Source organism: Camelus ferus, chromosome 20 (genome assembly GCF_009834535.1).
Source record: "Camelus ferus isolate YT-003-E chromosome 20, BCGSAC_Cfer_1.0, whole genome shotgun sequence".
Classification (NCBI taxonomy): Eukaryota; Metazoa; Chordata; class Mammalia; order Artiodactyla; family Camelidae; genus Camelus; species Camelus ferus.
Genome location: NC_045715.1, coordinates 25027760 through 25052314, shown reverse-complemented (window position 1 = coordinate 25052314; position 24555 = coordinate 25027760). Strand labels below are relative to the sequence as shown.

Genomic DNA, 24555 nt, shown 5'->3' with positions numbered 1-24555 from the left:
TCAGCAGTTTCTATCCCAGGAAGTGGGTAAGGTAGTCTCAGGGAACATGACAATGTCAGGGACCCAGCACCTGGGTCGAATGAAAGTCAGAGGCAATACGAGAGAGAGACAGTTTCAGAGGGGATTTTGGGAATTCTATAGCACTTTTGGCCCTAAATTCCTCATTCAGCCACTTGTCACCTATATAAGCAGATTTTTTTTAACTTCCAAGCCAATCCCTATACATGATCTTGTCCAACACGGCCTCTGGTGGGTCCTGGGTGGGGAGACAGCATAAGAAGTGTCACCTGTCCGGACAACAGACAGCGCCATGAGGAACTGACAGAGCAGCAACTGCTTGCTAAGGATCTCCTGCAGGTTCTCCTGTCCCTCCACGGAGAAACCCTGAAATGAGAGCACATGAATCAGGGTAGAAAAGAGAAGTGGTGAGGACTAAAAAAAGGAACCCCACCTCATCTTCCTTGAGATTTCTTGAAATGTCATTGATCTCCACCATCTGACAAAGATACAGCTTGGTGTTTAAATTATATGGCACAGTCACAGGGCTCATTATGGTGAGGTAAGCACCAGGCTCTGGGCCTGACCACCAGGCCTGTGCTGTTTTCCTGCTCTATCATTCCCGGGGATGGAACCAAGTCTGCTCCTCCAAGGAGATGGTCCAGCAAATTTTAAAACTCATGTGGGAATCCAAGGGACAAGTACAGCAGTACAGAGGCAAAATGAGGCTAGTCACAGGCCAACTACAAGATAGGAAACTGAATGCCCTGGTGAGTCCAATGAGACCCAGGGTGCACAAGTGGCCTGAATACTCTGCATGAGCTCACTTAGCCCCTGGGCTGACCACTGACCAGGGGGCTCCAGTCTGATAACAGGAGAAAAGTGAGCACAACTCTGACAGTCACAGTAATCACTCTCTCTCTGCTGACCAAGGATTTATTCACAAACCCCCTTTCCTGTCCCAAGACCATGGACCCTCTCTCTCCAGTTGGCAGGGTCTCTGGCCAGGGTGTCTGTTCAAAGAATCTGTGCTGCTATTCCTGGGATGGTCTCCCTCCCTGTAAGATCCCAAGAGGGAGCAGACAGCCAAGTTCATACAAGTAAAGGAGGCCAGGGGCTATGTTAGGAAGAGAAGGCAGTTGTTTAATGGGTATAGTTTCAATTCTGCAAAATGAAAAACTTCTGGAGATGTGAATAGATTCAACAATACTGAACTGTACACTTAAAAATGGTTCCAGTGGTAAATTTTATGTTATGTGTTTTTTACCACAGTAATTAAAAAAAGAGGCTGGTCTCCATTAAGCTGGTCCCAGCCTGGACAGGTCTCCAGAATCAAAAATGTTAAGCAATGTCTTTCATTTATAGATGCTTCTTAAAATGCATGCCTGTTTAATAGGGTCAATCAAAAAAACAGATGAGGGGGCACGGGTCACCAGTCTATACTGCCTAAGCAGAAGGACAATCCTCAAGTTTGCTGACTCGAGCTGACACTGCAAGGCCGCCTCCCAAGCACTATTAGACCCCCACATGCTCAGCTAGAGCAGCCCCTCCCTCCCCTCTGCCCAAGTCTGTCAATTACTCCCCGCTGTGCGCAAAGCTCTGTTGAGCCAGGGCATGTTCAGATCCCATGCTGACATCCTAAACATTTCTCCACCTTTCCACACAGCTACAGCTTGAGAGACCACCCGAGGAGCTCCAGAGGCTTTTCTCAACTTGGCCATGTGGCCCTAGAGCAACTGCCATGTTCTCTGACCCTCTATGTTAAGTGGTGGCTCGCTCCAGAAAGACGACCTGCAGCATCAGACTACTGGGGAAGAAAGCGGCAGGGGGCTTGCCTCTATGCAACAAGCAGCTGCCCAAGGAATGGGCAACTTGAATATTCACCTTAGCCCAGCCACTAACAGAGTTTCCAGTGGATTCCCTGAGCTGCTGCCTCTGGCTATGTGGTCACCTATCAGCCTATCTAGAGGCTTAGGAGCGGCCGTGTATAGAACAGCTTCCACCAGAAGCAGCACCAAGGGGACAAATGATAGAAATGTTCTTCCTGGTCAGTTTTGCCTAGCTCATCTTAGTCATGGTTCTCCCTTCAACAGGTCTCAAGGCCCTCTGAAGAAGTGAGCTGAGAAGGCCCACTTGCTCTAAGATGTCTACATTACAGCCTTGACAAAACTACCACTAAAAATATGTACAAAAAGAATTAAAACATACATCATACACTCCTACAATCTGAACAGTGAGCTACCACCTCCCGGGGCAGCTGAGGGACCCAACAAAACAAAATCAATCCTCAAGCCTCTAACATGATAAATCGCTAAAGCATCACCCAATGAAAAGCAGGTCACCTACCCCATCGGCCATCAGAAAGTGGACACCCTTGCGATCTGTGTTATCCAGGACAAAATTCTGAAAAGCAGAGATGTTCTCCGGGCGGGTGATGTCTCCATCTCCATCGATCCCACCCTCGCCTGAGTGAACACAAGATTCACATTTAGCTCATCTGCCCTGTGCATCCCAGGAGCTGAGACACAAGCTCTCTGGGGCTGTGAACACAGGTATCAGGCAGGCCTCGAGGCCCAGGAGAAAAGCCCCTGTGAGAAGCAACCCTCTGAAGGACCTGTCCCATAAGACTGCCGTGCAGTGATGGACCAGGAGGCAAAAACAGGGCCCTGCTGTAATAAAGCAAAGTTTAAAAGGAGTTGACCAGCCAAGAGTCATCAACTAAAATAGGTCTTCATGTTCAAGATTAAAGCTGTGTTTAAACACCTGCATTTAGGAACCAATATCAATTTCTTAGAAAGAACTGTTAACAAAGGACTTAGGGTTTGCTGCCAAGTCATAAAAAGCAAGACACAGTGGAGGGAACCATTTGGGGGTTGCTGAGCTGTCTGCTACGCAGGGCACGCCACACTCAGGACACAGGGCTGGAGATGGGCATGGGGTTTGTATTTGTTAATAACCCTGTCAGTTCTCAGTCGGAGATCAGGCAGTTTCATTATCTCCTATCACCACAAGAGAAGAAAGGAGCAATTAATAATGGCTTTGATGAGAGTCTGCCTAGTGAAGTGTTTAACTTGTATCCCCTAGGCCTGGGGTAAAAAGGGACAGTCTAGAGAGAACCAAGACCTTCATGACATGGACTGGGAATCCCAGGCTGAGAGACCTAGGAAAGAAAACATGGCAATTGGATAATAAGTACTCCTGACCTAAAGTCCCCACAGAGACCTGTCCCTCATAGCCCCTGGGTACCCTTCTCCATGTCCCTACCATAGTAGGGTTCGAAGAGTTCACTGGAGGCAGAGTAGAAGTCCTCCAACTTAAAGTCATTAGGGCCCTTCAGAGTCATTCCAAAGCCCTTTGCGTGCCACTTCTTCCTCCACAGCACATACTCCGAAAAGCCACCTGGGCCTGCACAGACGTCAGCAAAGTACAGAAGCTCAGCTTCCCGGTCCTTCACCAGTGGTTTCTGCAAAGACAAGTGGAAGACAGGGAAGGAAGGGAAAAAAGATGGCTCAATGGGGAGCATGAAAGAGAACATACAGGAAGTAAACTAAGTCTTTCAGCAAGCACAATGCAGAGTTCCTGCCAGGGCCACAATAATCAGGAAATGTATCCTCTGTGATCTTTGCTCTCTAGAGTTGCCCATCTCGACCTCAAAATACCCAATGCCTTTCACACCACCAGGCCTAGCTCAGATGCCTAATAAAAATATCTTGGTCGGCATCTAAGTGTGCATTTTTTAATTTCTCAGCATCTTTTCCTTACCATATCCTGCCTGACAAGAGTCCTACTGAGCAGAATACATGTTCTACCCTCCACATTACAGACAGAGAAAAAGAGACACCGAGACCTAAAGTAATCTGTTCACAGCCAGTCTGTAACAAAGCTAAATCAGAATCCTATCAGCCTGACCATCAGACTCAGGTCTTTCTGTCCAAAGTCTGAGGGGCTCTAACATCACCCCCTCCCAGCCACAGGGCCTATCTTTCCAGACCAAAGCCTCTGCTTCCCTTCTCCCCTTTCTCCTAGGCTCTCCCTTTTTTTCTCCCCCAAGTAACTTTTTATTGTGGAAGAATTTCAGATTTACAGACAAGTTGCAAGGACAAAGTTCACATATACCCTTCACCCAGTTTTGTTAACATCTTATACTGTCATTTGTCAAAACTAGGAAACTAACACTGGCATACTACTATTAACTAAAACCCCAGATTTGATTCAGATTTCACTAGAGCCCTTATTCTGTTCCGTGACCCCATCCAAGAAACAACAGTGCATTGAGCAGCCTACTTTCTCATACTTCCTTCCTCTCCGGCCTCTGCGCCTCTGCTAGCTGGGGCCTGGGGTGGTGCACAGCTGGGAGCTGACAAGATAGAACAGGAACACTGGTGTGCAGCTTCCAGGCAGCCACCAGAGCACCTGCCCACCTAAGGAATAACTAAATTACAATAATCATTTGAATTTTTATTGGATTACAGTTTTGGCCACTTGAGTGGCTTTAACTCTTAATCTAAAATTTATACTGAATGTAGCACTGGCCCATACTGTGTGTTTACACTTCTACACACCTGGGCCCTAGATGGTGAATTCTACTTGTCCCAACCCTCCACAGCAGATAGGATGTATCATTTGTACTGGTGACAAGAGGCAGGGCTCTAGAGGGGATGACTGCAAGGGACCCCGATGAACATCTGGCAGGAAGTGGCTGAGACAGCTCAGACTTCCCTGCAACAGGTTTGGCATGGCTGAGTGCTTGTCCAGAGCTCTGCAACTGCTGGATAAAGATCAGAAAACTCCAGGGGAAACAGTTATAAGAAAGAAATACTAATGTTCACAGTCCAGGTACTTTCTAGGTGACAAGGGCCTTGCCTCTGATGATAGTTATCTAACTTTATCAAAACAGTAAAAAAAAAAAAAAAAGTCTCTAGAGAAAGTGACTTTAGCTAAAAATAAACTTCATCATCCTATGACAAGCCCATGCGGCTTCTGGGATACATCAGTTCTTTCTCCCTTCCCCGCCACTTCACCCCAGAATTCTTCATTCCTGAGCCATTAATTATTCATATTTTTGGATTACATTCATTTGCACACAAAAAAAGACCTAATGGCCATTGTGAGAACACTATGTAGCACTTCCCAGGCTGCAAAGCGGTCATGAGGCAGGGGTCACAAGTTTAAGGCCTGCACACACTGCAAAGAGGGAAAATGATTTTTTCACCACTGGCCTGAGGCTCCAGCCTCTCGGGGTGAGCCGCTGGCCCAAAGGAAGGCTGGGGAAAGGAATGGGAATGAATCAATGAAAGTATCTCACCTCCAAAAACAGAGCATAAATGTGATCTTGTCCTGCGATTTTAGGATGTGTGCACAGCCAAAAGGTCTTCTCATAGAAAGGACAGCTGGGGTTCTCTCACCTCTGTACTTACTGGCTGTGCAGTCAAAGGCTAGCGCACAATTTATGTCTTTAAGCTTGAGCTTTCTCAACTGTAAATTGGGACTAATGTAGGTTATTTCTCAAGGCTGTTGTAGGATTAAATAAAATATCATATGTCAAAGAACTTTATAAACTGTACAATACTAAACAAACGTAAGATGACCTTATATTCAACTAGATCAACTTCCTTAGTCAAAACTCCTGTCCTTTTCCATCCTTTTTGCAATGCCTAGCTGTGTTCTATATGCAGTGGGCACTTTGTAAGTGTGGTCTAATTTCTTCTAAGATAGCACTAAAAAAATAAATAAAAATAAAAGATAGCACTGAAACTTAAAGATCTATATTCAGTTTTTTTCTCCTGTTATACTTCACAACCAATGTTTTCTTACCTCAACAATAACCCCATGCACACAAATCCCTCAAGTAACATTCTGGTTTATAATATGCTTCCATAGACCCAAAGAATCTAAATGCCCTTCTTTCCCTTGCCCCTTCCAATTCTTGTTTACAATGTACTTCCCTACCCAAGCCTCTTTTCTCCTTTTACCACAATCTGCAGAAGCAGAAACACATTGAGAGACCCTCCCTCTGGCTTCCCACCTCTACCCTCTCCACACTTCCTCAAGCTTCAAGTTCTCTACATTCTTATTCTATAATTTGCATGATCCAAGAGCCACTGAGACCCTAGCAAACCTGGACGTGTGCCTGGGGCTTCAGCCACTCCCATCTCTACTAGGAACTGCTCTAGTATCTCTGCTCGCCCTGGAAATGTACCAAGCCCACTGGGCTTGGCTGTCACTCTAGTTCTCAGGGGAAAACAAAGGTGAAAAGAGAAAAAAATACTAAGGGCTGAAGAGAAATCACTTTTTATAGTGGAGTGTAGAAGAACATCTCTGAAAGGGCAATTCTCCACGGCCACTATCAATCAATTGAAGTCAAGAAGCTGCCTGAAGCATTACAAACACAGCTGCCTTTTCCTATGTAACAAACATCTCCACCCTTGATCTGAATGGTACAACCCTGGTGCCTACTTCATTTTCATGACAGCAAAAGACAATAACCAGATACCAGCTGCTGCAGGCGTTTACATTAGAAAGCCCAAAATGACGGTGTGACTTCCCATCAGCTTGACAGAGCTCCTCTGCCAGGCAGGGTTTAAAGGAAATCATTTGGAGTTCAGAAAATTAAATCAACATTGTATCAACCTAATTTTCCCAAGATGTTAATTCCAAAAGCCCTTTTGTGCAGCCTACTGGTACTGGAAAATGGGGACGGAGACCTGGGAGAGAGAAACAACTGAAGGCTGGAGGGGTCTAACTGCCAGTTTTGCCATCATGGAGGAAGCAATTAGGGAGACGAAGCTGAAACATTAAAGAACTTGGAAAATAAGTTTCTTTAAGTGGTGGATGATCAGGGGCCTAGTGGAAGGAGGGTGAGTGAAGCAGAAACAGGTTTAGGAACAGCTGCTTCCAGGCCCCTTCACTGTCAAAGAGAACTAACTTTCTAGGACTGGGTAAAAATACTTTGAAACCCTGAAGGGAATGCTAGAATGAAATTTTCTTTTTTCTTTCTCTGTCATTATGGAGGGTCAGAAAAAATGAGATGTAGCAAAGCAGAAAATCATTTTGCTCCACCACTTCTTGAGAAGGGCCAAAACCTGGTAATTATGATCCTACACAAAGCTTATTCAGAGAGGCAGAAAGGGAAAGTTGGCCACATCTGAAATCACAGATCTTAGAGCTAGAACAAATCCTAAAAACCTTTTGGTCTTACCCTAGCCCTCTGGCAGGTTAGTAAGGGCTAACTTCAGAGATGAGGCAGCTGAGACCCAAAGAAGGTGTGAACCTAAGTGGCACCGCCTGTGATCTAATTGCTGCACCTCCTGAGCCCCGACCCCTCACTGAACACAGCCCAGATCTTTAGACATGATACTGATTTTAAACAGAGCACTGAAAGAATCAAGATGCCACATTCCATTCAACATTCAAACATCACCCCGAGTACTGCCCTCTAATACCAGAAACAGCAACCAAATCAGATGATGTCTCAAGTTTTGATCTGGAACATAAACTCACAGTAAGTACTGTATACAGGCATCCATCAGTATCTGTAGAGGGTTGGTTTCAGGAGCCCCTGCAGACACCAAACTCTGCAGATGCTCAACTCCTTTATATAATATGGCATTATATGGTTGGCCCTCTGTACCTATGGACGCAGAACCTACAGACACGGAGGGCTGAACTGTATTCATACTCTTCTTCATTCATGGTAGGAAGAAGGCGGGACAAAGCTCCGCGATGGCAACTGGCCTCCACACACCAGTGAGCACAGAAAAGCCATACAAATATCTAACCCCTTACAGCTCTCAAATCCACCAGAATGTCCAGAACCTAAGCACACAGGGAAAGAGATCACATCTATCTCCTTCAAAATTATACTCCTTGTGCTTAGCACTGTGCCTGGCACCAAGTAAAGCCCTGGATAAATACATGTTTAATGAATGCTGAAGGGAGGCCTATGCTGTAAACTCACTGCCTCACGTCCCTGCTCCCTAGGCCTAAATGTCACAGCTGCTGATTTTGTCAGGAATATCCCTTCTCCACTGCTGCATGCCCCCACTGCCTCCACTTGGAGTGAGCAGTAGGATCTACGGAGTTGGGGGCTGGGACTTGGGGCCTGTATAGACAGCTGCTTACTGGGATACTCCTGGGACCACAGGAAGCACCATGGAAGCCTACCTTGTAGAGCAAAATATATCTCTATCACAAAATACATCTCTATCACATAGCAGGATACTCTCCTAGCATTGCACAAATGGCAGTTTCTGAGCCAGTGGAGCTTAAGCCCATTCAGCACTATGAATTCAGAAGTAAAATCTTGTTCTCACCCCATAAGAGTCTCGCGGATTTGTAAACATGCGATCAAACACAAAATCTATGTTAGCCATCTTCATTGCAGCCCTGCAACAAAGCAAGACAGAAAAGCACACCTGAATACCAGACATACGGATAGCTGAGGCTCTAATGAAAAGGTGGAACAGTGTACATCAGGGGAGGGGAGGGAAACGTCAGCAAACCTGTTTAAGAAGAAGACTCCTCGGATCATCTCGTAGGGATTGGCCCGGGTCCGAGCTCGCCGCATCTCCTCCCCATCCAGGATATCAAACACACTCTGCCCAGAGACAATCACAGCCTCAAGGTGAGTATCACCCTCCAGGATAGGACAGGAGCCTTAAGAGCATGAGAAGCCCAAGTCACAGCTCTCTAAGAACTAGGCTCCAGCTGTGTCCCAGCTCCGAAATGACCAAATGTGCGATCCTAGACAAACTGCTCAATCACTCTGACCCACAACTACCTCACCTATAAAGTGGTTAAAAATAAACGGGAAGTAAGCACATGCCTGGCACATGGTAAGTAGTTAATAAGTGGCAGAGCCACCTCCTGACACTGCTAACCCTCACAGCAAATCTGCTTTTCCACTCCAGCAGCAACTTCCCAAGGGACCAGAGTTCTGACGTAAAGGCCACCAGAGAGAGGGAAGACAAACCAAGACCAGGGTTTTCTGAAGGCATCTGCCTCTCAGTAGGAAACCCTTCTTCCCTAATCTTTTCTCTGAAAAAAGAAGCCTCACTTTGCCTGCGTTCTAGTCACCTTAAGGATATTCCCAACACTATACCTTCTAGAAAAATAAGCTCTGTGAGGGTGGTCTGAGACCTTGTTTTTTCTCCAACCCATTTTCTCCTCAGAGGTTCCCTGGTTCATTCTGCCCCAGGCAAGAGGAGGCTAACATTCAGGGCAGTGTGTCAGGAGCTTCACGCCAACTATTTCACTTAATTTTCATAACAACCCTCGGAGATGAGTATTTTCTCCCCAGTTTACAGATGAGGAAACCCAAGCTCAGAGCAGCTAAAGAATCTGGTCCAAGGTCACAGGGAGGGGGGAATAAAGCTGCAAAACTAGGATCTGAATTGAGGTCTATCTGATGCTAAACAATGATTCCAAACCTTTCACTGTGCCAGGATTATAATGAACCAACCCACTGAAATTAAGTGGGTCCTTTCATGGCTACTGGCCAAAGGACAGTACAATACCACAGGGCAGGACAGTCACCATGAGCTACACCTGCTCTCAGGAAAGAGCTTAGCTAAATTTCAGCCACCCCACAACTGACTCAAAAGAATGGGAAAAGCTCACCACAGCCCATCACACAAAATCTTCAACTCCAGCTCTAGCCACAGAGCCTTCCTTACCTTACACTGCAGCAGACTGTGAAGCAGCTCTTCCCCACAAAACTCTGTTTCATCTTCAATAATCATCTTTCTCTAGAGGGAGAAGAAAACAATCAATAATGACCACGTGAGGGTGCATTTGGGGGATGAGTGGAGAAACCAGGGTTCTGAGTGAGTAAAGCAAAAAGGGGCTTGAGTCCCTGCCAAAGAACATCAATTCCTGAGGGGCGGGAAAGAGAAAATTCTAAATCCCTCTGGCTCTACTCCAGATGGCTGCGAGATGAAACAGCCCCCTGGGTACTCTGACTAGAGCACCATATGGAGATAAGACTTCCGAATACTGCGGCTGAGAAAAGCAAACAGGAAGGAGACATCCAAGCTGTCTGTCCCTATAGCATGGAGGCAGAAGGATAGGGAAATGCCCCAAGTGACAGAAGCCTGTCCTTCAACCAGGAAGCCTATTCCTCTGTGATCAGTACGAATGCAGGACACCAGGCACTGACTATGACACTGGTAGTGTCAGAAAACAAGGGTGAGGGAGCATCATGAGATGTCAAGTCCAACCTCATGTCTGAGCGAGGCTACCTCTAAACCACTGATGCTCAAACTTAAATGTTCTAAGGTTTTACACTCTTCAAAATCACTGAGGACCCCCAAGTGCTTTTGACTATGTGGGAGATGTACACACACACACACACACACACACACACACACACACACATATAGAGGTTTATTATGAGAAATTAAAACTGAATAAAACTAAATATTTATTATTTCAGTTTAAAAGAACAATGTTGTATTAACATAAATAGCATATGTTTATGAAAAATAACTATATGCCCCCCCCCCCACAAATTTACTGAGCAGAGTGGCACTATTTTCCATTTCTGCAAATCTCTTAATATCTGGCTTAATATGAGATGGCTAGACTCTCCTGTCCACATCTGCATTCAATTGGTTGTGATATAACATGTCACAGCCTCTGGAAAACTACTGGACACTTGTGAGAGAATTAAAAGCAAAAAGGCAAATAACTTTTCAGTATCATTATGAAAATAACTTCAACCTTGCAGATTCCCTGAAAGTGTCCTGGGGATCCCTGGGGGCCCCTACACTAGAAAGAACTGCTCTTTAGACCATGCTGACTTGGTATAGCTATCTACTTTATTCTTACAATTTTCCAGAAGGAGATTTAACAAATTCCCTCTATAACAACTCCCTCATTACTTTCTGAGGACAGGGATAGTGTCTCTTTATCTACCTGGAACAGTGCCCAGCAGTGACCAGAATATACACAGATGTATAATAAGCTATTCTAAGAAGGTTCCATGAGGAACATAGAAATTATACATTGCGTGCTGCTTTGCAAGTTAAAAAACTAAGAGAATAAAAACCTGTCTGCCACATCTCCCAAGCGCACATCCATAAAGCCCTTGACACACCCTCTTGACACAACTTTATTCCTGTCAGAATGGTCAGATTCACATTTTTCTTAAACTGTGAGTATACAGATGTACATAGCAGACTTGAGGAGGAGAAAAGTCAGGAGATAAGTGCCAAGAACTCACAGTATATTTTCCCGAAATCCTACCTTTCCCACAACCATCCAATCAATCACTTCCCAAGTGTCAGGAATTTCAGTGGTACATTCTGGGAACCATGACACCTGCTCACAGGCACTGGGCTGCAAACAAAAGAGAGGCAAGTAAGTCAGGAAAGACAGACCCTCAGGGCTATGCCCCAACTCACCAGGGCTTCCCCCATCAAGAGGGACACAGAGTGAGAAAGGTCCAGGAAGCTGAAGCCACATGCAGTGTCAGACATGAGAATTGAGAGGCAGAATTCTAAAGTTTAATTTCTGAAGGCCAGCTCCAATTCTGGTTTGAATCCTTAGAAACTTCCCCAACTTCCAAGTTCCTTTCATTTGTTCCAATATTATTTGATGAATACCTACTATAGGCTAAGGGCTCAGAATGCAGAGTTACAAAGACACGGTCCTTAACTCAAGAAGCCTATAATCAGAGCAGTGGGGACACAGAGAAGTACACATAGGATATAAGTCTGTGAGAAGGTAATTACATCAGGAAGACTCAATGCAATCAGTCTCACCCTCTGATGCCTTTCATTCCAAGACAGAGCAGATACTGGCATCTCTAATGCTGCTTCCTCTTAATTTTTCCATTACTTTCCTTTTCAAGCTAAAACAGTGGGTTTTGTCCTAGCTATACATTAGGATCATCTACAGATCTTTTTTAAAGTATTGATGCCTGGGCCCCACCCTCAGAGTGTATGATTCTGTTGGCCTGAGGTGGAGACTGGGTATAAGCACATTTTTGAAGCCTTCAGATAATTCTAATGTGCAGCCAGGGCTAAGTTCACTGGGCTAGAGAGACATGGCTTATAAAAACTAAACAGGTGGCTAACCTGCACGGCAGCTCCACATATTCCCTCCCAAGCAAGTGTGGAGAAGAGATTCACTATTGCGAATTGAAGCAATGAGATTAAAGGTAATATTACATGCTCTGAAAGGCATAAAATGGTATCACAATGCAAGGTCTTGAGGGCAAGCCAACCACCATCAACAGAGAAAAAGTTTAAAAGAAAAATTACTGAAGACTTTGTCAATGAATCTGGCAGTGAATCATGGCTTCTCCCCTAATCAAATCCATCACCTTTAAAGTATAAATGGTTGTGAATTATAAACTCTAAAGAAACAAAAAAGCTCATGCACACTTTGAGTGCTCCTTTGGAGAGAAAAAGCCAACTCAAGACTCCTCATGGAAGTCTGAACATTAAGGCTACCTACACAGTGAACTTTGTCCAAAGCTTCACACATGGCACTCCACATTCCCAGGCTGCAGTGGTCACTGAGCACCCTCCCTGTGGTGACCCCAAGAAATAAGACATTCACCTCAGGTCATCCAGACTCATCTACCTTAAAGAAGTGGCCACCAACTAACAGTTGAGCCAAACTCTTAACCAAAAGATAGGGCATCTTTTGTAAGAGAAAAAGTGAATTATGGTAAATGGTAATTAGGACAGCCTTTCTCAAAAAGGAGTTTCAACAGCTCGCCTCCATTAAAACAGATTTTATGAGCAAATTTCAGATTTCAAGTTTAGCAAAGTTGGTTCTAATTCTGCCCCACTGAGAGGATCAGGACTCTACTTGTTTTCACACAAATAAGGACGTGGAAAACACCAAGTATTTCTGAGGTAATAACCTACATCTAGCATCCAATTACAAATGTTTACCCTATTCCACACTTAACTATCTGCAATTCGCTGGTTCTCATCTCCTCACAACTACAAGGTAACATAGCAAGATCACCCCCAGGACCCATGAGATCCTGGCTTGTCAGCATCTTACTCTGACACCTTTTTAGGCTTTTATCATGCATGGATTCACAGGAATTCTTTCCTGAACTGGAACATCAGGGAGACAAATAAAATATCAACTTTCTAGAGTTCAGAGCTACATGTGAAGCTCAACTACAGCAACTATGGCAAAGACGAGACATTCGTACTCTATTTTCTCTAGTTTCAACTCTATAATGGTAATATTTCACCATTATTTTTAGGCGCTTTTATTATACCTACTTCAAATCCTTTGTAGAACAAGGTAGGGTACAAATAAATGAATAAAAATAAACTTTCAACATTATCTGTGCCATGAAAAGGGACAAAAGTCTCTTTTCAAAGGGATTTGGGGCTAAAACAAACTGATACCCAAGTAGATAAACAGCCTAAACCCACAATATAAAAGCTATATGGCGTAAACAAACAACTATTTAATACTGGGATGTCATAAACCTATGGAGGTGCAAGGACCTGATCCAGTTACTCACACAATGGAAGAGTGGGTCCCATTTGGCCCACTTGAATCTTTTCAGTGAGGGAGCTCACTAGCTCGTTAGGTTCCTTAGTCACTGGTGGAAAGCTGTATCCATTTATTAAAGTACTTTGTGGAGACATACTCTGCCCTCCAACATCTTCTACCCACTCGCCTTAGACAGTCCTACATGAAGCAACAGGAAACAAATCTACATCCCATCATACCTCCCCCAGGCTCCTGTTTTCCATTCAGGACACCCCTAGTACCTTCCATGTAAGAAACTAGTTCCAATCCCCACTACCCTGATCATACTGCCTCTGAAGACTTCCAGTTTGTTAATATAGCTACATAAAGCCACAAATCAAAAACACACAGGTAGCTTTCCTGTCTCCTCCTCTCCACACCGTTACCTCTGGCTCGTCTCGCCAGTCCACATTCAGTTCTTGGTCAAAGCCCTGCAGCGTCAGACCCAAGCCTCGTCGACCTTTCTGATTAGAGGCCTCAACGATGTCCTTCCGACCCTGGCTGTATTTACCCAATCCTTCACCTTCCTTGAAGCCCATCTTAGCCTGAAAAAGAGAAGTAATGAGCATTTATATAAATAAACAGATAATAACAGAGCACTTACATAAACAGACATTTATTTAGCCTTTATCATGTGTCACACATTATGCTAAACCCTGAGAAATATAGCTGAGTAAGGCCTGAAGTTTCCTTCTAGCCTAATGAAAAGCAGCAGAAATAAATAACTGCAGTTTAACTGTGGGCCCAGTGGCTGTCTCTTCTGGAGGTGAAAGTCTAGGGCAACCCGAAGTTGGATAAATGAAGGAAGACCTCAGAGCTGTAATTAAAGACACCAAGAGCACATAATGAATCTCACTGGACATTTGCACAACCACCCTTCCAGCTAGTTTGTCTGATGAAGTGAGAAGTGGATCTATAGCAGAGTTGATAAATAGAACATAGTTTAAAATGGAACCGCTTCGAGCAATAACGTCTACCTTAACCCTTAGCCAGTCAAATGGCCTTACTAGGCAAGGACAGTGAGGGCTTGTAGGAGCCCACTTAATCAAGAGATTAATTGAAAAACCACTGCATATAAAACTGAAGTATGGAAGGTACTATAAGACTCTGGAAAGAAACATTTTTTAAAATGTCACAACTAACTAAAAAGCTTACACTAAACTCTAAAGTCACTGGGCCCAGGTACGTACCCCAAAAACCAGAGACCAGAATCCCAAAACCCACAGACCTTTGTCTAATAAAAGGGCTCCAATACTAAGACCTGATTTCCCCTGGAAGGTCTATATTCCCCATGGAAGGGGTATTACCAGTTCAAGAGCTGGATGAAATTCCTACAGTAGCCACAAATCCTTCCCTAGGTCCAAGAGTCTGACTGAATCACAAACCTCCACATCTTCTACGGCCCCAAAGTTTCTGGCCCCCAAACCAGAATCCTGATTATAACTTCAAAAGTGACAGTTCTCATACATAAATGAATCCAACTGAAAATGGAGGAGTTAATTATAATATTCTTGAAGCTAGAAAGAAGGCAAACTTGGATTTCTCTAACCTTTGCACATACACTAAAGTCTGATGAGGCAAATAAGCAGGTCTTCCTTTTCACCTCCCTTCTTGTGATACATCAGTTGGGTATGGAAGTGGGGAAGGTGAACTGGGCCTTCCCATTTATTTTAGGGACCAGGGAGTGAGCAGGATTTTAGTTATTTCTTTTGAAGTCACTCACTAGAGCAAAAATCACAGCATGAAGCCTCTTTATCCACTGACACACATGTAGGGAACTATGTTCACATGTGCTCCTAAGAATTCATTACTTAAGGAGACCAAAGGGTGATCCAGCTCTGGACAGAATGGGAGAAGCAGCCCTGAGCAGCCACTTCCTATGGATGATTCAAATGTGATACTTCTATCAAGCAGGGGTCACACTCTCTCCACTAAATTGTAGTAGCTGGAAAGCAGAGGGAAAACTCATACCCTAGCTTTGCTTCTTTTCATACCAATACAATTTCTCTTCTCTCACTCTGCTGATGGAGTTTTAGAAACCCAACCCAAGTGCTGACATACCATAAGCTTCTGGGACACGCTATTATACATGGAATATCGAGAAGAAGTTCCCTCCACAAGAGAGTCTGCTTTGAACGCATCGTCAAAAGAATCAGAGCTGCGTTGCTTTCCCTCAGTCTCGCTGTCAGATCCACTCAGGCTTATAGTAGATGCTGAAAAAGAAAAAAGGAAAACGTTTTCATAAGTTTATGGCACAAAATAACCTCTAGAAATCTAAGATTCATTTATTTGACTAATGTTCAGTACATGCATTGCACACATAAAGTTCATTAAATGACCCACGTCAAATGTATTCTCTATCTCTTACTAACAGTGTAATCTTGGGCAAGTCACTGAAGGTTCCTAATGGTACCTAACACAAAATGGGAGTTCAAAAATATCAGTTTTCCTTTCCCATCCTTTCAATTTCTTCCCTTAAAAAACTGGGATGATAATACCTTCCTCAAAGGGTTGTTTGAAGAAGATTAAATGAAATAATGTATTTGAAAGTACACCGTCGAACATAAGGTGTATTTACTGAAGATAGGATCATTATTTCTGCTGCTGCTGCTGTTTATTATTTGAACATCAAATTCGAAATACTGATACCTGGTTTCATTTTCAACAATTCTATCATGGGACTAATAGCTTCTGATTGTTTAATTTCCTAGTTTCAAGTTTTCACAGTCCTTCAAACTCATAGATAAGAGGGTGGGTCTATAGTACAGCCCCAGAAAAGAGCACGCTCGCCCAGGGAAAATGGAAGAGCAAGGAAAAAGAGAAGGGGAAGAGGAAGACAGGGCAGGAAGGAAACAAGAAAAGGAAGAAACAGAGGACAGGGAGGAAGGGTGCTTTAGGCAACAGCACCAGCTGAGGCGGAAAATAGAGGAGCTGAGCCTGAATCATCCAGGAGGGAGCTCCTGGCCTCAGTGAGCCAAACCTTTATCTGCATTGGCAACAACCTTGTTGCCAAAGACTCCCAATAAAACCCACCTTAGCAGCTGCCAAAAGTGGTGGGCTACCTGCCTCCTGGCCAAAAGTGGGATGATCCATGGTCTAGATAGTGTGACGGTCTTTCCCTCTCTTTAATAGATACATGAATCTCTTAACTTGAAAGATATTTCAACCCAACCTAATTTTATTCAGGTAGTTTCTCAGGCAAACCCACCCAAATTTGGAAGTAGACTGTATCTCAAAAATTTGGTAAACATAGGGAAAGGGGGTGGGAAGAAGTAATTTGAGACTTTGAGATTTACAATGTTAGCCACTATATATAAAAATAAATTTTAAAAAAGTTTCTTCTGTATAGCACAGGGAACTATATTCAGTATCTTGTAATAACCTTTAATGAAAAAGAATATAAAAAATGAATATATGTATGTATATGCATGAGTGGGGCATTGTGCTGTACACCAGAAACTGACACACTGTGACTGTACTTCAATTGTAAATAAATAAATAAATAAATAAATAAATAAATATTGGTAAACAATTTGGTAAATATTCCCATTGAAAATGGTACAAATTGTAAGCCAGGAGGAATGCAGACCAGGAAATAAGGGTGGTAGTACCCACTCTGATCCCAAGGCTTGAGAAGTTGTACAGTGCTCAACAGTATACAAATCTCATTAATAAGTAACTGTACTTATTTAAGAATATAATTTTTAAAAATGTCTTCAGTTTATAAATGCTTGTTACTTAGACCTAAATACTTAATAAACTAAACTGTTAGGCATTTCTTTTGGTATTTTAGGGGCATGGTGAAAAAAGTTAGGGCAGCACTAAGAGTGCCAAGAACCAAGAAAACTTGGGAACCTCTACTCTGTGCATTGAAATGGTAAGATCACCAAAGCACATCATCAGCTGAGTAAGAGAAGACCTTGATTATATTCATGAGCATGGCATCCTAACTCTTGTGTACTAAAAAGGGACAGTTAGAATATACATTTTTATTTCTTGTAACTGCAAAAAGAGCTTTTGTAAGAAAAGATATACAAGACCAATAAAAGTGATTATCCACACATGTGAGGGTGGAGGCATCGAAACAGAATACAAAAATGATTGCTTGGAACAAGTGAAAATGAAAGAAGTGAAACTTGATATTCAGTTGATACATTTTTATATCATTAGCATTTATACTGGCATCTTTTTATATTTTTAAATTTATGAACCATGTGAATATATTATCTATTAAAATTTAAAATAAATGTTAGAAAAAAAAAACTAACTTAGCAATGCAGCACAATTTCTTTACGGAAGAAAGGAAGTCCCTGAGAAGAGATAACTGAGTCAAAGCTTGGCTGAGGGACTGAGGAAAGGCAGAGGGCAGCCGTGTAAAATAAGTCTTTATATACCCTACGTGGCCACTATACAGGTACTCGTAACTTGAGGATTACATCATAATTCTAAAGCCTGTCTGCCCTGGTCCAACCATTTCCCTATGAGAACACAGACTCGCTAAGGAGTGACTTTCAGAGAAGAGTAAAGCCTTCCCCAGCACCCCAGGCCTGATTCTCCCTTCCACTGTGCTCCAGCAGCCCCAGAATTCACACCATCAGCACAGCACTGAAAACCAGTTATCGTCACATGCCACCCCACAGGACAGGGTCACTCCTGAAGAGAAAGGACTGTGTCACAATCAACTTTCTATCTCCAACACCTGGACTGTGGCTTTGCATTTAACAGAAATTAAATGCCCACTATAGTGAATTTAAAGAACTGTCACCCAGTTGTCATCTTTGCTAAGCACCTACTGAGTATACAGTTCCTTAGGACATTTCCTCTTACAACACCTCATACATGTAGTGCAAGATGTTCAGCCCTCAGAAATATAAGGAAGGATACATGTCATTATGCATGTGTCCAAATCCATACAGAGTACAACACCAAGAGTGAAGCATAATGTGAACTAAGAACTCTTGGTAATGATGAACTCTGGGTGATAATGATGTGTCAACGTAGGTTCATCAGTTGTAACAAATGTACCACTCTGGTGGGAGCAGGGGGTGTAAGAGTTACCTTTGCACTTTCCTCTCAATTTTGCTGTGAACCTTAAGCAGCTCTAAAAAAACGAGGTCTTTATTTTTTAAAAAAAAGGCTCAATGACAAAAACAACAAAAAGTTTAAGCATGAGGATGGAACATCTACACCCTAAAAGACAACTGAGCCCCCCGGACCATTATTTAGCACTCTGCACACCAGTAGGCCGAAAGAGGACATCAGTCAGGTCTGTCAAAGAACCACGGATATTGTTTAATATATCAGACAACAACTTTGGTTCAGGACCTGTTTTATAAAAGGTCCATGCTATATACAACAGAGTACTACCCAAAAGTAACAACCCTACCCTCAGAGAGCTTAAAAATACATTATCTAAGGTAAATATGCATTTTTAAGGATATAACATTTTGCAAAAGAAAGGCAGATGAACATGTGTGAAAAAATCAGAATAAACTTAAAACCAAAATTCTGGCTCCTAAGCAGTTAACAAGGAGGAATTATGGTTGAGAATATCCCTGAATGAGAGGCATCAAATCTGCCTTCATCCTCTTAAGGTGGCTGTCCAATTCCATCAATAAAGAGCTGACTTGCTAACCAGCACACATCACAGTGCCAGAGAGTGTCACTCAGAAGGAAAGACCCAGAACATTGACAATGAGTAACCATGGAAACGGAGAGGTATGGTGATATTTACTTTCTGTTTTGCCATTTCTGCACTTTCTGGGTGAGAAATAAGAATATATTAGTTTAAAGAAATAAAGTATTGTACTAAGCCTTGTGAAGAATTTGGTTCCTTTCCAGAAAAATTTTCAGAGGACAGCAGATTTGAGGGGAAAGACTACTTGAGTAGCTCAAGTCTAACTAAGCCTGGGCCTCTCATCGCCCATGGGGAGGAGAGATGTGCTCTGCAACAGAGCGTCCACATGCTAGAGAACTGTGCTTCCAAAGATGCAGAGTCTCTTCACTCAGTTGCTTCCATGGCTCCAACCTGTACTGCTTAGTACAGGAATAGGGGCAGTTCCCTGAGCACTGCCCTAAAGTTTCCCCAGGGAACCCAGGGATCCAGGGTCCTAGAAGCAACAATGTTAAATCAGTTGTTCTCTCTTTCACTAGCTAACTGGAGATTCACTGGTCTATCTACATGAAGATGAGGAAAGCCTGTTTTCCTTCTCAAAGGACAGTGTGCTCTTGGTCCAGCTCTAAGGAGTTGCCAGGCTGCTAGATTTGCTTGAGTATCCATCAGCAGATGCCCATCAATGGTATAAATTTTCCTGGGCATGCACAGTTCCTGCCACCCTCAGATCTCAGAGAGAAGTCTTTTGTTTTCTTTGTCTTCATAACATTTTTGGACCAAGACGACAGGGAGAACCAAATCTGGGTGCAAGGCTCATTATACAAATCATTGGTGGCTCTGGTGCAAAATTCCCAGACCAAACTATGGCACAAAGATCTTTCCACTCCATTCCTCTTCCCTAGGTGTTACCTAGTATACAGCTGTCCTGTCCAGGTTCTGAGCATGAGGTTGATGGGAGCTAAAATATCATCCTACTTTGTAAGATCAAGAAGTGTGCTGGATAAGCAGATAAGCCTTATTTTTCTTTTATTTCATATGGTATTTGAAGTCAAGTTTTAGCCTGACATGATTTAAGACAAAGTTCCCTAGATTAGTCCTAATGTCCACAGACTGCCATAGCCACTACTCATTTTCACCCCTGGGCCTTTGGGGCCACTCTTTTCAGATAAAAAGGAGACAACTGTCTTGGCTGCAGCAGGAACTAGAGAGAAGGTTTAGCCTCCCAAGACTGATAAGAATTTAGCAAACATTGAGCAGACAATCTTGTAATGAGGATATAAATTAACAGGAGTAATAAGGTCACTCTATTAAAATCATTAGTTTCATTAAGAACTTGCCAAAGCTGGGTGGCATTCCCATTTACCTCCCCCGGGAGCTCCCCTTCTAAAACCTACGAGAGCGCGCAAAAACATTATTTAGAGTTTTCATTTAAGATTTCTTCTCTACCTGATAGAAATCATTACTCTTTAGTCATTTTAAAGAAAAAGGGCTCATTTTGCAGAGAATGAGAGGTTTCCTAGCTACTGGCAAAATTTTTCACAACAGAACAGTAGGTCAAACATGCCAAGATTAAAAATGACAGTGACAACACACAAGGAGGGGCAGCTCCAACCACTAATGGCCAAGGTGAGCGGCATCACAGACACAGAAGAATAACTTATGATTTTAATAAACATCACATCCTGCCTAACAATTGCTGTGGAATACACTCATTCCTGTTTAAACACTCAATTTCTCCTTCATGCTGGACAAATGGTAACTCGTTAGAGCAATTTAAACAGATACCGATAAAGGAAGTTTTTGATTAAGGTCATGAATCTGGGCTGGCAGGAAAACGATGGTGTTTCAGGGAATATAGCCTATTTAGGGAAGAATTAAACCTGGTAGAGGGGAAGGCACTTTTAGTGTGCTGCCGGTGAAGGAGCCTGGCAACTTCCAAAGCAACATGCTGTGGGAGGCCAGGAGCCCACACCAGAGGCACAACTAAGGAGAAAAGTAAACTGTCTTGGGGTCTAGGCCACAGTTTCCCTGTGAAAAACAAACCAAAAAGAACAAAATGACCTCCATCTGCCTCTCCGTGCTTCAAAAGGTTGTTATTTAATAGCAAATTTCCAAGAGTTTATTTAGGCTTGAAAATGCTTTCAAACTCCTCTTAAAATACTCAAAAGAACATATGATGCCCCAGTGGCCATGACAACATCCCTCTCCTTCTTTAGTCTGATCAGATGTCAGTCTCTGATGGGCAATGCAGCTACCTTGTCGATAATGTAAAATAAACAAACTGATTAAAATAAATAGATCTACTAATTAGTCATCACATTGATCCAGCAGAGGAAACACAAACAAGACCCAGACACACAGAAATAGCAGCTACTGTTTTTTGGGTTTTCTATTTGTACTCCCTACAGGGCATTTTTCAATCATCTGTTGACAGTATGTTTAGGCGGAAGTGGCTGAAGCAAAAGGAAACACATCTGCTTTAATGCAACGACCTGAATAGGAAAACTATATACAGATCTCAGGGGATACGTAGTTTCTGGGAAGACAAGTAAACTACCAGGGCACACTGTCCAGGAGATGCCTAAAAGGGGCCAATACAGAACAGGAGGTGGTATAAATGGTAAGTACTTCATGAAATGATCCTCTGTAGACTGGAGGAGGGCTGGGCAAAGAGGTGAAGCATTTTAAGCTTCTTGGAAAAGATACTACTGTTGCCTTCTATCAATTCCAGTCAGTAAATATTTACTGAGCATTTACTCCATGCCAGACATGGGGTGGTAGGGGACAGGGAAGGGGGACACGAAGGGCAGTTGATAAAGACACCAGACTCTGGCCCCCAGAGTTTTTGTGTTAATGTGGAGCTGCCCCTTCCTAGAATTAGCTGACCCAGGGAAATCTAGCAATGCTTGTTTGCCTCTGCCTCCTGCCTCATTTTCTGCAAATGAAACGGACCAAATGGACCATTGCCAGACACATACAAGGTCCTGCCACCTCTAAATTTCCATTCTGTACACACAACAGCAATAGTCAATCCTGACTGAGTCATATGGTGCTACTTCTAGAAAAGGTTAAAGCTATTTGGTACAATTAAGGGAAGTTTGTGGGAGGGAGGGGGATAATCTCCATTCACAGTCACATTTTTAAAAGCTAGAAATTTAAATTAGACTGATTCCCTTGAAAGATCCTTAACTATACACCTTCCTCTATCTGGGAGTCTCCCTCTTGAGAGGAAATATCTCCCTATATCTGCTTAGAATCAGATACCTCCACCACTTAAGTATCATTTATCCCCTCAGGCATGCTCTCCTTTTCTCCCCTGCAGGCCATTTCTCCCATTACCCTAGCGCACAGCCCAAGGAGACACTCCTTCATCAAGTTGCTCAAATCCCTGGTGAGAAGCAAAACTCCCTTTCTTCAACAGTCCCTAGAACCAATTTGCCCAATATATTTTTGGCTTCCCACTTAATAAGCTCAACTACATGCACTGCCTTTCTCACCTACCCTAGAATCTACCATGACAACTTTAAAGGTACGTGCATCTCCACACAGGTTATAAAGAGTCTCTCATTCCGCCGGGACCACAGCCGCACCAAATACATCATTAGCTGTAAGGCCTGTTAAGCTTTTCTCTGGACCTGCTTCTCAGTACAGCTGAGTAACTGCCCTTCAATTAGCCTATCACTTGAGAATAAACTGTATTTTCTACCACTCTCAAAGGATGATTCACTCTCTCAGTCACCAATCTGTTACCAAATTTCACTCCAATTTACCAATGATCCAGCAGAGGATCCAAAATGCAAGACTACTAGTGAACTGGGTGGGTTAAATAGTGTCCAAAAGGTCATGTCCACCAAACACCTGGGAACATGGCTTTTGGAAACAGGGTCTTGTAGATGTAATCAAATTAAAATGAAGTCATAGGGTGGGCCCTCACCCAATGACTGATGTTCCTTTAAGAAAAGGGAAATCTGAACACTGACACACACAGAGGGAAGACAGGCAGAGACTCGAGTTATGTTGCTTCAGGCCAAGCAACACCAAGGAATGCCAGCAACCACCGGGAGCTAGAAGAGCCATGGAAGGATTCTTCCCAAGAGCCTTGGGAGGGAGCAAGGCCCTGCTGGCACCTTGATTTCAGACTTCTGGCCTCCAGAAGTGTGGAGAATAAACCATTGTTTTAAGCTTCCCAGTTTGTGGTACTTTGTTACAGCAGCCCCAGGAAATTAATACAGCTGTCAAGCCAAGGTAAATGCAAACTGAACTACTTCTAATTGTTTGGTATTTCAGGCAAGCTCCGAGATACTTTACCATTTCTCACAGAAAGCACCTGTGGAAACTGTGAACGTCTATAAGCCTAAAAAACAGGCAAAGCAAAATCCTAGTTTAAACCAGGATCAGTGAAATCCTTAGAGCTTAACGTAAACAGTGAACACCGGAATGCTCTAATTCATTTGGGTGTTTCTGATCAAAACTGCTAAGGGAATTGAGAAAACAAAAACGCTAAAACCTAAGGGGAATTAGGCCAGATCATTGCAGCAAAGAGCCCAGCCCCGTGAAAGGAGCCCAGGATCATTAACAGCTATTAAGAGCACAGGGTGCTCAATGCACATCACTACCTCCACCTGGTTTAAGGCAGCAAGAGTGCCACCTACTGAAGGACCAGCAACAGAACTAAGACATACTTATAAAAATTACAATTTTTTATTTAAAATAAGTTCCCCATTCCTAGTAGGAGAACAGCAGAAGGGAAGAGCGTCTATAGCCAATATCTCTGTAAAATTTGATTAATTTTCTTCAAAGGGCAGGGGACTGTATTCTGCCCAATTCAGGCATCAGGAATTCAAATAACCAGATGATCAGTGGCCTCTGACCACACAGGCAAGCTTACCTTTTGCTGCATGATTGACAGAAGATGGAGGTTCATCATCAGATGTAGAAGCTGAGGTTCAGGGCAAGCTCTGCAACTCTTTTTTTCTGTTTCTTGATAGGGGCAGTGCATTCTGAATCATTTCTCCTCTTCATTGTTACTGCAACCACAAATCCAGATAGTCAGCTGCCCTTGTCAGTGCCACAGGATCACAGCAGGGATTCCAAAGTATATGCCATCAATGGCATGAAAGTTGGCAACTCCAAACAGCTCCCAGTGCCAGCACTTGAATAGCTTCTTCCTCAGAACAAGGTCCAAGAAGGATGCTAGCCAAGCTCTGGTTTTCAATAAGAGCTGTAAGTTTTACTGGGAAATGTAGTGCTCCAGATCCAGAGACCTCTAGGCCACTGGTGTCAGATACCAAAATGTCATGGATCAACTTCACAAGCCATAGGGATAAAAAGATCTTGAGTACTTGTTATTCTACACTTTTGATGCAACATTGGCTATGTGTAACAACAATGTATACTGGAAACTAATTATGAAACCTAATGAATATCAACAAATA

At 43.2% G+C, this 24555-nt stretch overlaps 1 protein-coding gene across 1 annotated transcript in view; it reads right to left on the bottom strand.

The window, feature by feature from the left end:
- The window catches only part of CMTR1 (cap methyltransferase 1), a 50896-nt gene extending 26749 nt beyond the window's left edge, over positions 1–24147 (bottom strand). Inside the window, 11 exon segments of the mRNA XM_032462981.1 lie at positions 288–384; positions 2344–2462; positions 3262–3460; positions 8310–8382; positions 8499–8593; positions 9672–9743; positions 11242–11334; positions 13893–14051; positions 15568–15719; positions 24009–24057; positions 24059–24147. Coding sequence (XP_032318872.1) covers positions 288–384; positions 2344–2462; positions 3262–3460; positions 8310–8382; positions 8499–8593; positions 9672–9743; positions 11242–11334; positions 13893–14051; positions 15568–15719; positions 24009–24057; positions 24059–24142 — 1192 coding nt within the window. The 5' untranslated portion in view covers positions 24143–24147.
- Between the last annotated feature and the right edge of the window lie 408 nt (positions 24148–24555).